We start from the raw sequence: 12,914 nt of genomic DNA, 5'->3' as shown, positions 1-12,914 counted from the left end.
CGCTTCTGTTTTTGTCTTTACTCTTACAGTCGATCACAGACATAAATAGGTTGATCATTTTTTTCTCTCACCCGACCCGCTCCTCACTGAGTGCAGTACCTAGTGTGTGCGTGTGTGCATGTGTGCGTGCGTGCGTGCGTGCGTGCGTGTGTGTGTGTGTGTGTGTGTGTGTGTGTGTGTGTGTGTGTGTGTGTGTGTGTGTGTGATCCGTCCAACAAAACTTGTTTCTGCTGCCACCTGGAGCTTTAACTTGTTAATGTCTCTCTACACATGTATCCCCTTGTGAGGACCGGAAGATGGCGATGTAATATCTGCATGCCTTAAATCTGGTAATTATTCATTGAAATGTAATCCTGTTGATTTTCAAGCTTTGAACAAGCTGTTTACACTTGTCACTTCAAGCAAACAAAACTCAAAAGAGCAGTGGCATAGTTTTGTTTCCAGGTCCGCACCACTAATGGGTCCAAGTAGTAGAGGGGTATTTCTGTATTAATGGAGCTATGATGGCTAATAGACTGATATGAGTGTGAAAAACAACAGCAACTACAGCTCCATATATAAAGTGCCATATAAATCAGTAAAAACGTGGGGGTTTTAGAAACTGTGATTTAATTTCATTTATAACATACCAGTAATATAACTTTAAAATAATAGAGAAAAGAATTATGGAGCATTGTGAAAATAACACAATCAATTGAACTGACACATTTTGTAGACTAGATTGCTCCAAAATAAGAACAGATTAACAGGATCATTTAAAACACATTTTTCATACATGAGAAAATAATTACTTTAAGCAAAAGTTGGAACAAAAGGAATTATCAAACACCCTGTTTCAAAATGTTACAACAATATTGAGAATATTGTGTACATTTGATGTAAATTACTTGGACTATGGCAACTATCTTACAATCTGATAGTAGTACCAAAGCCCCACACACTGAATGCAGGGTAGAGGGGCTGTGTGAATGCAGTCTGGACTCTGTGCAGAAGCTGCATGCCATCAGAGACACTGTAAAATGCAAGTATTCCTGCTGCATGATCCAGGTAGATGCCAATACGAGATGGCACTGGAGCAGCAATATCTTTGCTCTTATTATTGTGCACAAAGGATAATTTGGAGTCAGAGCAGTACAGACTCCAGGACTTGTCATTCCAGCCCAGGCTGCATTCATTGCTGTTTCCTTTACGTCTGATTCCCCTGTAGGTGACGGCCATGTCAATTTCTGTCCCACTCCAGTCCACCTCCCAGTAACAACGATCAGTCAAGCCCTCCCTGCACAAGACCTGCAATGAAATGGACGAAATGATAGGTTAAAAGACAAAGTTTATGCATGGCTTATAACAGCTGTTAAGATGAGAATTTACTGCAACTGCACAACTGAATGTATTTTTATTGTAAGAATAACTTCAAAGACTAAAGACTAATACAAAAAGTCTGATTTGGATAGCAATTTTTCAATCAATACCAACAAAATATATTAAGTTTACACAAGAGAGGGGAGAAAAACAAATTCAAAAAATGAAAAATACATGATTCAATTGACAATTATTTATAAATAAGTCTGACAAACTTGGGCTGCTTTAGGAGGGTGATTCAAAGAGAAAGTTCCCGGACAGTTAAGACCCCTTTTACATTACATTACATTACATTACATTACATTACATTACATTACATTACATTACATTACATTTAGCTGACGCTTTTATCCAAAACAACTTAGAATTGCTATATATGTCAGAGGTCACACTCCTCTGGAGTGGTTGATGTATCGCAGTGGGATTCGAACCTGGGTCTCCCACACCAAGGGCATGTGTCATATCCACTGCACCATCACCACCCACCCACCTTTTACTCTTAAGTCTATATTTGGCTATTCTTTCATGCACACAAAATTACATCCTGTTGGGTAGTAAAGTCTCACCTGCTGCCAGTGGTCGAATCGGTCTGGGTGATCAGGGTAGTTCTTAGGCTCATTCTTCATCGTAGCTGTTCGGTTACCCTCAGAGAGATGAAGGTTGTGATGGACGCTGTTGACCTCCAGGACCAACTGGCAGGAGTCTAAACAATGCAGGACAATGTCATTATTAATCCTCTCTGTATTGTTGATAATTTTCCAATTTAATGGTATCATATGTTTTGGTATTTGTGTCTTTTGAGATTAAAAGTTTCTCTGCTTTTCTTTTGCTTCATCGTGTTGCAAATTAATTACTAAACACTTGTGACAAAATCTGTCCTGACCGTTTCTCTTCTCTGTTGGTTCGGTAATCTTAACATCACTAAACAGAGTTGTGAAGATGAGCAACAAGATATTGGTAGTTCAACAGTGTACATTAACTGAACTGTTCCATAGACCGATAGTTAGGAAAGCAATTGCTATTCGCTCTGACAGTTCCCTCCCATTATTCTCTGAATTTAAGTTCCCACCCTCTGGCTCCCGTCTAAGATGACCACTTGTCAGGAGTAACAGGTATAAGTACTTCTTTATACCTGCAGCCATTTCCCTCTTGAATACGGTTCAGGGGAGGAGTCATACTTGAACTCGGTGGCTACTTTATTTCTTTCATTATTTCTTAGTTAGTTACATATTGTAGTCTGTTGACGATGTGTTGAGGACGTCAGAGACGTTGACAAAAGGGGTTGGTGATGTAATGTAATGGATGCTGATGTTGTTGTTGACGATTATTGTTGTTGATTATATTGTGTCAACTTTGTAAGGCTGATATGCACTTTTCCTACCCTGTGTAGGCTACTTTGACGCTGCTTCCCATACACCTTGCTCAGTACTTGTATTTATTTGTTCTCATACTGTAACGGTTGTGTTCCAGTTTTTACTGTTGTTCAGGCTTACTCGTGACTGTGTGTATATCTTGTATGTATTTATGTGTCTTCTATGTATTTATACCTGCTGCACACCCAATAGCCCTTCGGGGACACAAATAAAGTTGAAGTTGACACTAATAGGTTCAGGAATAACAAAAGTTAGCACACTAAAACCTTTGATTTATAACTCCCAAGCATCAGCTTTTTAAAATGCTTTCCACGGGTGGAGTACCGGGAACACCTGTGTTTGTTTAAGTGATACTGAGCTGTAAGTTTGCTCTCTTACATTTCACCAAACCAGTTCTGCAAGGAGCATACCTTCTATGACACTCTGTTCAATTGTTTCACCACATAGTGTAGTCATGCCTTTGTTTGGGATGGAGATGGTCCTGCTACATGTCACCATGACTCCTGTTTTGAACCTTGTTAGTATACATTTCACTTGCTGGAATATGAGTGGGGTTTGATATAACTGCCAAGTAGCCTTGCTCACTTGGCGCTAAAAGTTTCACAACAGGTTAAAGGCACACTTCTCTGTAACTCACATTTCAGGAACTCTTCTCTCGTCTTTGGTTGTTCCCTTGTCTTTGGTTCTTCTCTTGTCTTTGGTTGTTCCCTCAAAATTGATTCTCTCCTTGTCCTTGTTTCACTTTCTTGCGTGATGTAGACATCTTTAACTATGAAGAGGCAGATAAAAACGCATGGCAGCATGAGCTTTAATAAAAGCAACAGAAGACTGCAAGGCCTCAATGCTACTTTAGATGATAAAAGACAAACTTATTCACCTGTTCCTGAGATTTTGCTCATTTCTGTCTTGCTGACTTCTTCTACTTGTAATTTCAGTGAAGCGATGGCTCTCTTGGTGGCATCAAAAGAGTAATTGGGGGCAACACTGATGTTGTTGAGGTCCTCATATCCTGAGGGCCCTGACAGAGACTGCCAGCCCTGGTAAAAGGGTGAAAGATAGAGATGAGCCAAAACATTGCATAATACGACTGTTTTCTAAAAAAGACTCCTGATTTTTGCACCATACAAGGTTTTCTGTACAGATCAGCCTCACCTGCAGAAAATGTATGTGATCGTCAGTGTGTGAGAGCTTCTCGAGGTCAGTGTGTTTCTTCTTTAGCAGAGTGATCTCTTCCTCCAAGCGGTCCAGCAGTATCTCAGCCCGTGTCAAAGTGGTCTTTTCGTGCGAGCGGATCATCTCCTTGACTTCATTGTACTTCCTCTCAATGGAAAGCAGAAGCTCAGTGAAGATCCGCTCATTCTCCTCTTGGGCAGTTTGAGCCGAGTGCTGATGAGATATATCAGAAAGAGAGGGCGAGAGTTTGTTCAAATATGGATGGAAAAGCAGTCAAAAGCATCATGCTGTTTCAACTTGAGTGAGATGATTTTTTTACGCACTTTAACTGATTCAACAGCTTGTCGCAGATCCTGCCACTTTTTAACTCTCTGATCAATCCTTTGTTGAGATTTGTTCAATGTAGTACCAAGTTGTTTCTGTTGAGGGAATGACATTAAAGTGCTCATGTCAGCCTTGTACAGTAAATAACCTTTCAAATCACTCACTGAGAATATTTACCAAAAGTACAGATTGAGAGAATGTTTGCACCACTCACTTGTTTCTCAGTCCTCTCAGTTCCAGCCGGGACGATGTCGTGGTGTTTGTGTTCATCCATCATGCACAAAACACACACAGATGTCTCATCAGTGCGACAGAAAGCCTCCAGCAACTTGTCATGCTGTGCACAGATCTTCTCTCTCATCTGACCTGTAGCTTTGACCAGCTTGTGCTTCATCAGGGCAGGGTAGTCGTAGTGAGTCTGCAGGTGGGTCTCGCAGTAAGATGCCAGGCACACCAAGCAGGACTTCTCAGCCTTCTGCTTCCTTGTTGTGCAGAAGTCACAGAGGACTTCACCGGGCATGTCCTGGGACCTGGACTGGGACCTGGACTGGCTACGACTGGTAGAGCGGCGAGATTTCTCCAAGCTGCTGTATCTATCTAAGTCCAGAGGGCTAGGGCGGGACATTTTTTTATTTATTTATTTATTTATTTTTACCAGGAGTTAAAAAAAGATGTCCAGCAGATACGAGATAAAAATTTAAATCCACAGGTGATTTAGCTCAGCAGCGATATGTTAACCGCTTAATAAAATGTGTTGAGATCAACAGCTGAAGAAAAGACTCGACAAAAAGTAGGCAGCACTATGTATCCACAGAGAAATTAGTTCCTGAAGTCAACAGCTTCAGTGAAACTGTGTGACTGACACTGTGTGCGACAGAATGTTAGCTATGTACTCAACTCTCATTGTGAAACCAGTTTTCCTGGTTGGGTGTTTAATAGACAGGGAGTGGGTGTTACTACAAAGGTGCTACCTTAAACAAATAGAGTAAAGACAAAGAAGAGGAACAGTTAAAACTACAATAATTAATAAGAATTTACAGCACTTCATTATTGATGTACAGTACTTCATAATGAAATGTCACAATTAAATGTATTAGTTTTTATCTGAAAATGTAAAAACACTAATATTTCTTATTTGAGGATAAAGATAGCACGGACAGCACAATAAACAACCTTCACAGAGTACATTATTTTTTTAAGTGTTGATATGTTTCCAAAGTGTCACACCTACCAGACTCACCCATAATAACACTGTTATCTACAAAAATCATTATTTTACTATATCTACACTGTTTTTTCACATTTGTGCTATGTCTGTCTCCCATTATATGTGCAATATGTGCTGTCCATACTATCAGGACATTAATCAAACACTTGCATTGAGAAAACAGCATCATCTTGTGGGACTAATTCATTACTACATGAAATATATGCCCCTCTGTGTAGCCTCTATCCCTCAAATAACAGTGCACTGTATACAAAAGGACTGCGGATTATAGAACCTCGCCCAGCATAGTTTGACTCTCCCACTCTTTGCAATATTGTGCAAATATTTCCATATTTTCTACTAATTGGTGATAAGTATATACACATTGCCTATATCTCAGCATCTTAACATATATTTTGGCCTGGCTGCCATAGTTTACATTTAGTACTTTTGGTACTTTACGTATATTTTGATGCCAACACTTTTGTACATTTAGTTTAGTAACATTTTGAATACAGGACTTGTACTTGTATTTCTACACTGTGGTGTTGTTACTTTTACAAGATAATAGTAGCCTACTTCTTCTTGGAAATATCAAAGACTGTTAATATTAAGTCTAAGGGAAATACTAAAGTGTTTCTGTGTGATCTCCTGTCTGTCTCCGAGGCTGTAGGGGGTGATAGTGGTCTCCTTGCTGTATTAAAATGACAATGATTGCTTTTGCTAAAGTGCGTCGATAGTCCAACGTTGGCGCCAGATGAGCTGTGGCGCCAGCTACACACAGGCAGAGAGAGAGAGAGAGGAAGACACAGCAGTTTGACCAGCCTAACAACATCTTGCAAGACCGTCTCAACTCAGAGTTTGAAGCATATAAACGATTCTCTTTTTTTCTCTCTTCAGAAATCAAAAAGTAAAAGGACATAAGGTGGGTGTGCATGCAAGTATTCGTACATTTTAAACCGATTATTCATCGTTTAAATTCAACTTAATGTTACTCTATCATGAATAGTAGCAGCGTTAAGGCAGAGTGGAGTCTCTGTTTAACTGACTATAACGTTAATCGTAGTTATTTATGATGGTAGTCAACGTGTGGGTTGTTTATTTTATGTCTCCTGCTCTGATAGTAACGTTACCGAACTTTGTAATGGAAAAATACAGGCCTTGGCTCGCACTGGTTATTACATTTTGTCCTGTTGGAAAAGCAGACAAACACAGGGACATAACGTAGCTAACGTTACTGGTATGAGAAACTATTTCAGCTTTGAATTTCATCCAGGTTATTTTTGAGACACGTTCGTTATAGAATCGGCCCAGCCACCTTTCTTGGATCAACGTCCAGTTTATCTTTGCATGCGAAACCAGACATAACATGGTCGGATGGGCGGTTAAGCAAAGCTTCCGCTGCGATGTTTTACAATCTACAGGCAAGTACTAGACTGGATAGCAGCCTTTAGCCGTGCTAGCCAACTGGATTAGCTGCCTTGTTAGCTTGGAATCATGGCTACGTAGCCAGCACGCTAATAGGGTCTCGGCTGGATAGCTGCTAACATCACCAAGGCCGCCATTGAAGAAGTCGTGGTGCGGTTAGTCGGGTGCTGCCGCATTAGAGGAGGGCTCTAGGTTCATAGCCAAGATCCATCGTACCCTCTTAAGCAGCAGTTTATTTACATGATCGTTTTCTATTGAGTTACAGTTTTTTAAACTGATGTGGGATTTGTGTCCTGCACGGATTCTTCTTGCAAGCAGAAGGCGTCCTTTCCCGGGCTTTTCGCGCAGCATTCATCGCCCTCACGGTTAGCCATCTTTGTTTCAGCTAGCCAACTCCTGGTTGGAATTACGATGTGGCTCTTAGCTTGCTACCCTACTTACCATTACCCTACGACGTCGTATTTCGCTGCTAATACATGTTACAAAGTATCTCCACATTGGCATATGTGTGTTTGGTTAAGCGGTGTGTGTTTTTGAGTTACTCAGATCGCTTCGGGGGCAGCTCTTAATTCAATATGTTATGAAGGGCGGAAGCTAACTCTGCTAGCTAACTAGCAAGCGGCAGCCATCTTAGGCGAGCATGTAATCTTGGCTAGCTGAAAGTGCTGGTGTGGCACAAGATGGCCTGATAATACTCGCACAAGGAGAATTTCCGCGTCGCTAGTTGTGTCGTAAATAGCACCAAATTACCCAATTCGACATTTTAATGTAAGTATTTCACTGTTCTTGGGGTCTCTACCACATTAACTCGCGTGTTGCCTTTGCTAAGAAGCTAGTTAGCTGGCTAAATTGCGAACACATTAGCAGCTAACACAATGCTGTCTTGTCGTTAACGAGTCCCCCTTCGACCATAGCCAGCTAACTAGCGGCTATTTGTAGCTGTTATTGAAGGCTAGCAACCAACTGTTCAATGTTTAATAACAAAGCGTTGTTATTTAAATGCCTCTACACCTTAAGTTGTATATATTAATCATGTATAGCGAACTGCAGAGATAATCTAAATCTGCATGCCGGTCAGGTTTTGGCTTGCGGATTAAGTTAGAATTGGAAGCTTGATCATGATGTGGTCCACTTTGATTTTATCAATTGTTAGCAAGTGAAGTGAAGCTCGTTTTGAGCGCTAACTTGGCTAGCAAATTGATCACTTAGCTTGCTAGTATCGTTAGTAATGCAAACTTAGATTAAAGGTGCAGTTATAGAAAATGCATAATCAACCGGCCTAAGCATAGCTCACTTTAATTAAATCATTAAGTTTCCTAGGCATTGTGCAGCAAACCCTGGGCTGTTATATATCAAATACATTTAGGCCAATATATATACACAGTAGTACAGAGTAGCTAACTGCTCATTTAATATTAAGGGATTCTCTTTGTCACACTTGTGATCACCTATTGTTTACAATAATACACCACTGGCCCTTGTCTTTGCTGTTGCCACCAACCAAGTGCTATTTGTGTTGGCGGAGATAGTGCATGTCTATCCTAGATAGGCAGGGTTGAAAACCAGCTTTACTCTTAACTATTTAAATTAATATCTGACCAGATGATGACTATTAATATTGGCTACAAATCTCCCATCAAACTTGTCTGTCAGAAAGGCTTGCTGTTAATTAAATATTGGGTTTGTTGTCCCTTCCATAATTATGTCAAGACTCCAAACTGATGTGTTAAGTCACTATTCTGTCAAAATAAATAACCTCAATCTTAAATGAAGTCACAATTTAGCCAAAAACACCAGCAGTGCGGTCTTTTCTGTACCCAGAATATAGTTTTTGTAGCAGAGAAACAACTTAACACTTAATACTCAATTTTGACTTTTCTCATGTAATTGAGATACATGTTGTAATAATTGGATATTTAGGTATTTATGTGGTAATTGTGGCAATATTAAGTGGGAATATCTTGTTTTCCCCTGTGCATAGATGCAACACAGTTGGGTTCTTATGCATACAATTTCATCATGTGAAATTAGCATGATCACTTTTTGTACTATTGTCAACAAATATCAGAGCAAAAATTAATATTCGGGAATCACTCCGCAAATGACAAAGTGGGAGACTGGCAGGCAAAGACATAACTGGACTAGTAAATGAAGGCAGTGTAGTTACTTCTTTTTCTTCCTCTTTTGCAGGTCTGCTCACTGACTAGAGCACCAGCGCGGCACTGACCAAAACAAAGATCTATATCCACCCGATTCCTTCTTGTGTCCCCGTCCGGCAAGAAAACGGAGGTCGTGGGGCTGGAGTGTGTTCTCATGGCCGAGTCAGAGACTGAATGTGACACGCCCGGCCTTGACACACTTGGGTCGGAGTGTGTCATAGCCCACAGCCATGTCGACCTTCACTATGGAGCAGAAACTGAGATCATGACAGAAGAAAAGCGTGGATTAGAGTTGGAGATCCACGGCTCAGACTTAAAGATCCAGGGACTGGGGACAGAGCTCGGAGCTGTAGCCTGTGTGGATGCAATTGTAGCCGAGACAGACCATGATTATATCAAGGTGGAACATGGTGAGATGCATTGTTTCACAGCAGCAGAAATCAAGACATCAGGAAACGAGACTCTGCTGGGAGAGGTGCTGCTTAAGACGGAAAGCGAGCATGTAGTGAAAGTGGAGTCTGACCATGGTGGGGAGTTGACAGTGGAGTCTGAAAATGGTGTAATCATACATGAAGCCCATGGCCTGCAGTGCAACGAGTGCGGGGAGATTTTTGGCAGCATAGCCGATCTTCACCAACACTTTGAGATCCATAAAGACCTCAACCCTTACATCTGTGTCCACTGTGGTGAGAGCTTTGCTGTGGAAGCCAGCCTCAAACAGCACATGAAGATTCACATGAAAGAAAAGCCCTATGTACCCCCTGGAGTTGAGATAATGGGCAAAGATGTTATTGATGCCTTCAGCCTCAAGTCTCATCAGATGATTCATTTGCCAGACAAGCCTCACAGATGCTCCGAGTGCGGTAAGAGCTTTGCAGCTGCGATTACCCTGAGAGAACACATGAAGATGCATTCAGAGGACAAGCCCTACAAGTGCACCCAGTGTAGGAAGAGCTTTGTCCGCAGAAGGCATCTGAAAAAGCATCAGGAGGTCCATGCACGTGAGAAGCCATATACCTGTGGCCAGTGTGGCAAAGGCTTCGCCACAACTTCCAACCTGAAGCAGCACCAGAAGACCCACGCTGCTGTCGTTCTCGGAGACAAACCCCACCGTTGCGCGCAATGTGGAAAGTGTTTTGCGGCTGCTGCCACTCTGAGAGAGCACCAGAGGATCCACTCGGGTGAGAAGCCGTACAAATGCAACATGTGCAGGAAGAGTTTTGTCCGCAAACGCCATCTGAAGAAGCACCAGCAAGTCCATGCTGGAGGAAAGCCCTACACCTGCAGACATTGCAACAAGGGCTTTAATCACTCCTCTTCTCTCTCTCGCCACCACAAGACCCACCTGCAGAATCCAGTGTTTTCACCACCTCAGCCTGGGAAAACCTTGTCCTACGGCACTCCCCCGAAGCAGAGGGTGCACCAGCAGGGAGACAAGCCCTACATGTGCCACCACTGTGATAAGGGCTTCAATCATTCCTCTTCCCTGTCCCGCCACCAAAGAGTCCACTCCGAGGGAAAGAGTTACACCTGCGCTCACTGTGGCAAAAGATTCAATCACTCCTCCTCCCTTGCAAGGCATCAAAGAGTTCACTTGGAGAATAAACAGCAGCAGCAGCCGCAACCACCACAGCCGCAACCGCAGCAGTACAGCGCCATCCCCACAGGGAAGGGATTCCCTAACAACGCCTTCCCAAAACAGCACATCCTGTCTGTTGAAAAACCATACAGGTGCTCCCAGTGTGGAAAAGGCTTTAACCATTCATCTTCCCTCTCCAGACATCATAGGATCCATGTAGACCAGTGAGCACCTTTTCCCACCCTCAAATGCTGTCCCATGCAAGCGAAAAACACCCCTGCTCCCCATGGTTTCTGTTCTACCAATGGTTCCATCATTGCCATCACCACGCCACAACAAATATCAGGCCAACTTCTATAGATAAGTGGTCAGGTCAGCACATTGCTATGTTGAAGTGGAGCAGATGATGATGATGATGATGATAAATGTCCTTTTGAACAAGTCTTCAAAAGGAGGGAGGACAGTGAACCTATAATTCAGAGCTGAACCCAGGACTTTGTGCTCAGTATGAAGAGGGTATAATAGATTGTGAAGGAGCCTCCATCTTGTTTGTGATTGTGCTTCACTTGCTCCATGACCTCTTTTGAACACTTTTAAAATAAAAAAAAAAAAATGTGATTTGGTGATCTAAAAAAATGTTACCTGGGGAAAATATGCTTTGCCCTGTGGTTGTCTTTTTGACAGAAGAATTGAGTTTATGTACCTTCAGGTGGGCACGTGCGCTTTTCAGCTGCAACTTTATTCAAGGCTACCAACACATTTGGTGAACAAGAACTTGTTCTCACTTGTCTCAATTTAAATAGTTATTTCTTTTTCACCCACATAACACATGTGAAGCAAACATCAACAATTTAATGTAAATACTTATTGATTTTCTTTTATATATATGTATAGGTGACTAGTGTGCTGTTCCAAAAGATTACATTTTTGATAGTAAGGTCCACTTTGTCTCCACCTTTTTTCCTTTTTATGACTTTAATTTGTTTTAAGTGTTGGAGATAAACATGTTGCAGGTGTTCTCATGCAGCTTGTTGAATTTGGGCTCCATCAGACATGAGCCATCTTGTATATTTATAAGGTTGTTTTCTTGTAAGTCTATGATGGGTTAGCACAGCTGCATCAACTGTACAGAGAGCAATACTGGCTGACACCCTGATTCTATTATAACATGCAATTTAGCCATTAGGAAATGCATAATAGAAAATAAAAACCTACTGGGTAGCATATTACAACATGACCTGTGTCCTAATTATTTACTGTGCAGATTCCACTGTACCCCGTGCACCAAATGTACATGAAATGAACATCACGCTTTGTTTATTGCTTTGGAGACTAATTAGGTTACCTGTGTATAGAATATTGGTAACTTTAACTTGGGCCGCAAACTATCAAATTTGATCTAAAAAAAAGTGTGTATACTAAGACTACACAAGGAAATCTCACTTTTACAAGACTTAAAGATTTTTCCGAATTCCAATGGATGCGTTCTATTTACTGTTCTGTGTAAAATATCTTTTACAAACTGATGTATTTTTTTAGATATGGCTTGGTTATATGAAAGGGAATGAGAGAGATATACAGTTTTTATGGGAGTGAACATTACAGTGAGCAATATTTTTCTTTTCCTTTTTTTGGGATAACAATTGTGCTTCGAACTGTAGCATAGGTTTCTTCCTTGTGTTAGATAGGTGCCTTATTGCATGCTATGTAGAAATGTATGCTGACCTGTTATTTGACAAAAAAAAAGTTAGGGTTTTCAGGAGTCTTTTGTTATTCATACTAACTTACCCTATATTTTAATTTGATGTCACTGATACCTATTGCTTTTTTTTTGCTTTCATGTGTATTACAATGTGTTTACACTGTTACAACCATATTGTCTTTATTTTTCCCCCTTCATTTTTGTCAATGTAGAGAGAAAAATTGTAAATGATCCATATAGGCTTCTCTTAAGGGCAAATCCTGTAACACCTCTACCCAATTTCTGAGTGGCACATATATGGATAAATAAAGGTTGTTGACTCTCTTGTGGCGTTCAGTGGAGTATGGTTTTGAAATAGGAGAACCATTTAATCTCGCAGCTAAAAAAACATGTAACTGGTGCATAATAGTGACACTAGGTGAAATTTTAACTTAAGCTAGTTTAATTTCCACCATTAAGACATTTTTTATTGACTAAGCAAGGAAACGCATTACTCTTGTCCATGCACTTCCTAACTGTATCCACACGGTGTCACTCAACCATCTCAAATGTTTTGAACATAACTGGTTTTGAAAGACCAACACCAGTTACATCAATTCAATGGGGAAAC

The 12,914-nt window shown here is 41.0% G+C and overlaps 2 protein-coding genes across 6 annotated transcripts; one reads left to right on the top strand and one right to left on the bottom strand.

Moving 5' to 3' along the window:
- Window positions 1-590: 590 nt before the first annotated feature.
- ftr14l (finTRIM family, member 14-like) lies at window positions 591-5,207 on the bottom strand. The gene is made up of 7 exons (XM_031305669.2): window positions 4,444-5,207; window positions 4,229-4,324; window positions 3,885-4,118; window positions 3,610-3,769; window positions 3,370-3,501; window positions 1,926-2,062; window positions 591-1,287 (listed from the first exon to the last, which is right to left on the bottom strand). The coding sequence occupies exons 1-7, from the start codon at window positions 4,852-4,854 to the stop codon at window positions 907-909; spliced, it is 1,551 nt and encodes a 516-aa protein (XP_031161529.1). The 5' UTR covers window positions 4,855-5,207; the 3' UTR covers window positions 591-906.
- A 926-nt stretch (window positions 5,208-6,133) lies between these two features.
- si:ch211-198a12.6 (uncharacterized protein LOC563253 homolog) lies at window positions 6,134-12,628 on the top strand. Of its 5 annotated transcripts, none has more exons than XM_031305634.2 (2): window positions 6,134-6,361; window positions 9,055-12,628. In XM_031305634.2, exon 2 carries the CDS (start codon window positions 9,178-9,180, stop codon window positions 10,828-10,830), a length of 1,653 nt encoding a protein of 550 aa, XP_031161494.1. In that variant the 5' UTR covers window positions 6,134-6,361; window positions 9,055-9,177; the 3' UTR covers window positions 10,831-12,628. The 5 variants fall into 5 exon arrangements, with proteins under 5 accessions (XP_031161494.1, XP_035848031.1, XP_031161516.1 ...); XM_035992138.1 differs by lacking the exon at window positions 6,134-6,361 and adding an exon at window positions 6,739-6,860; XM_031305656.2 differs by lacking the exon at window positions 6,134-6,361 and adding an exon at window positions 6,940-7,094.
- Window positions 12,629-12,914: the final 286 nt, after the last annotated feature.

This window comes from Sander lucioperca, chromosome 15 (genome assembly GCF_008315115.2).
Source record: "Sander lucioperca isolate FBNREF2018 chromosome 15, SLUC_FBN_1.2, whole genome shotgun sequence".
NCBI lineage: Eukaryota > Metazoa > Chordata > Actinopteri > Perciformes > Percidae > Sander > Sander lucioperca.
This window is presented reverse-complemented; position numbering and strand designations above follow the sequence as displayed.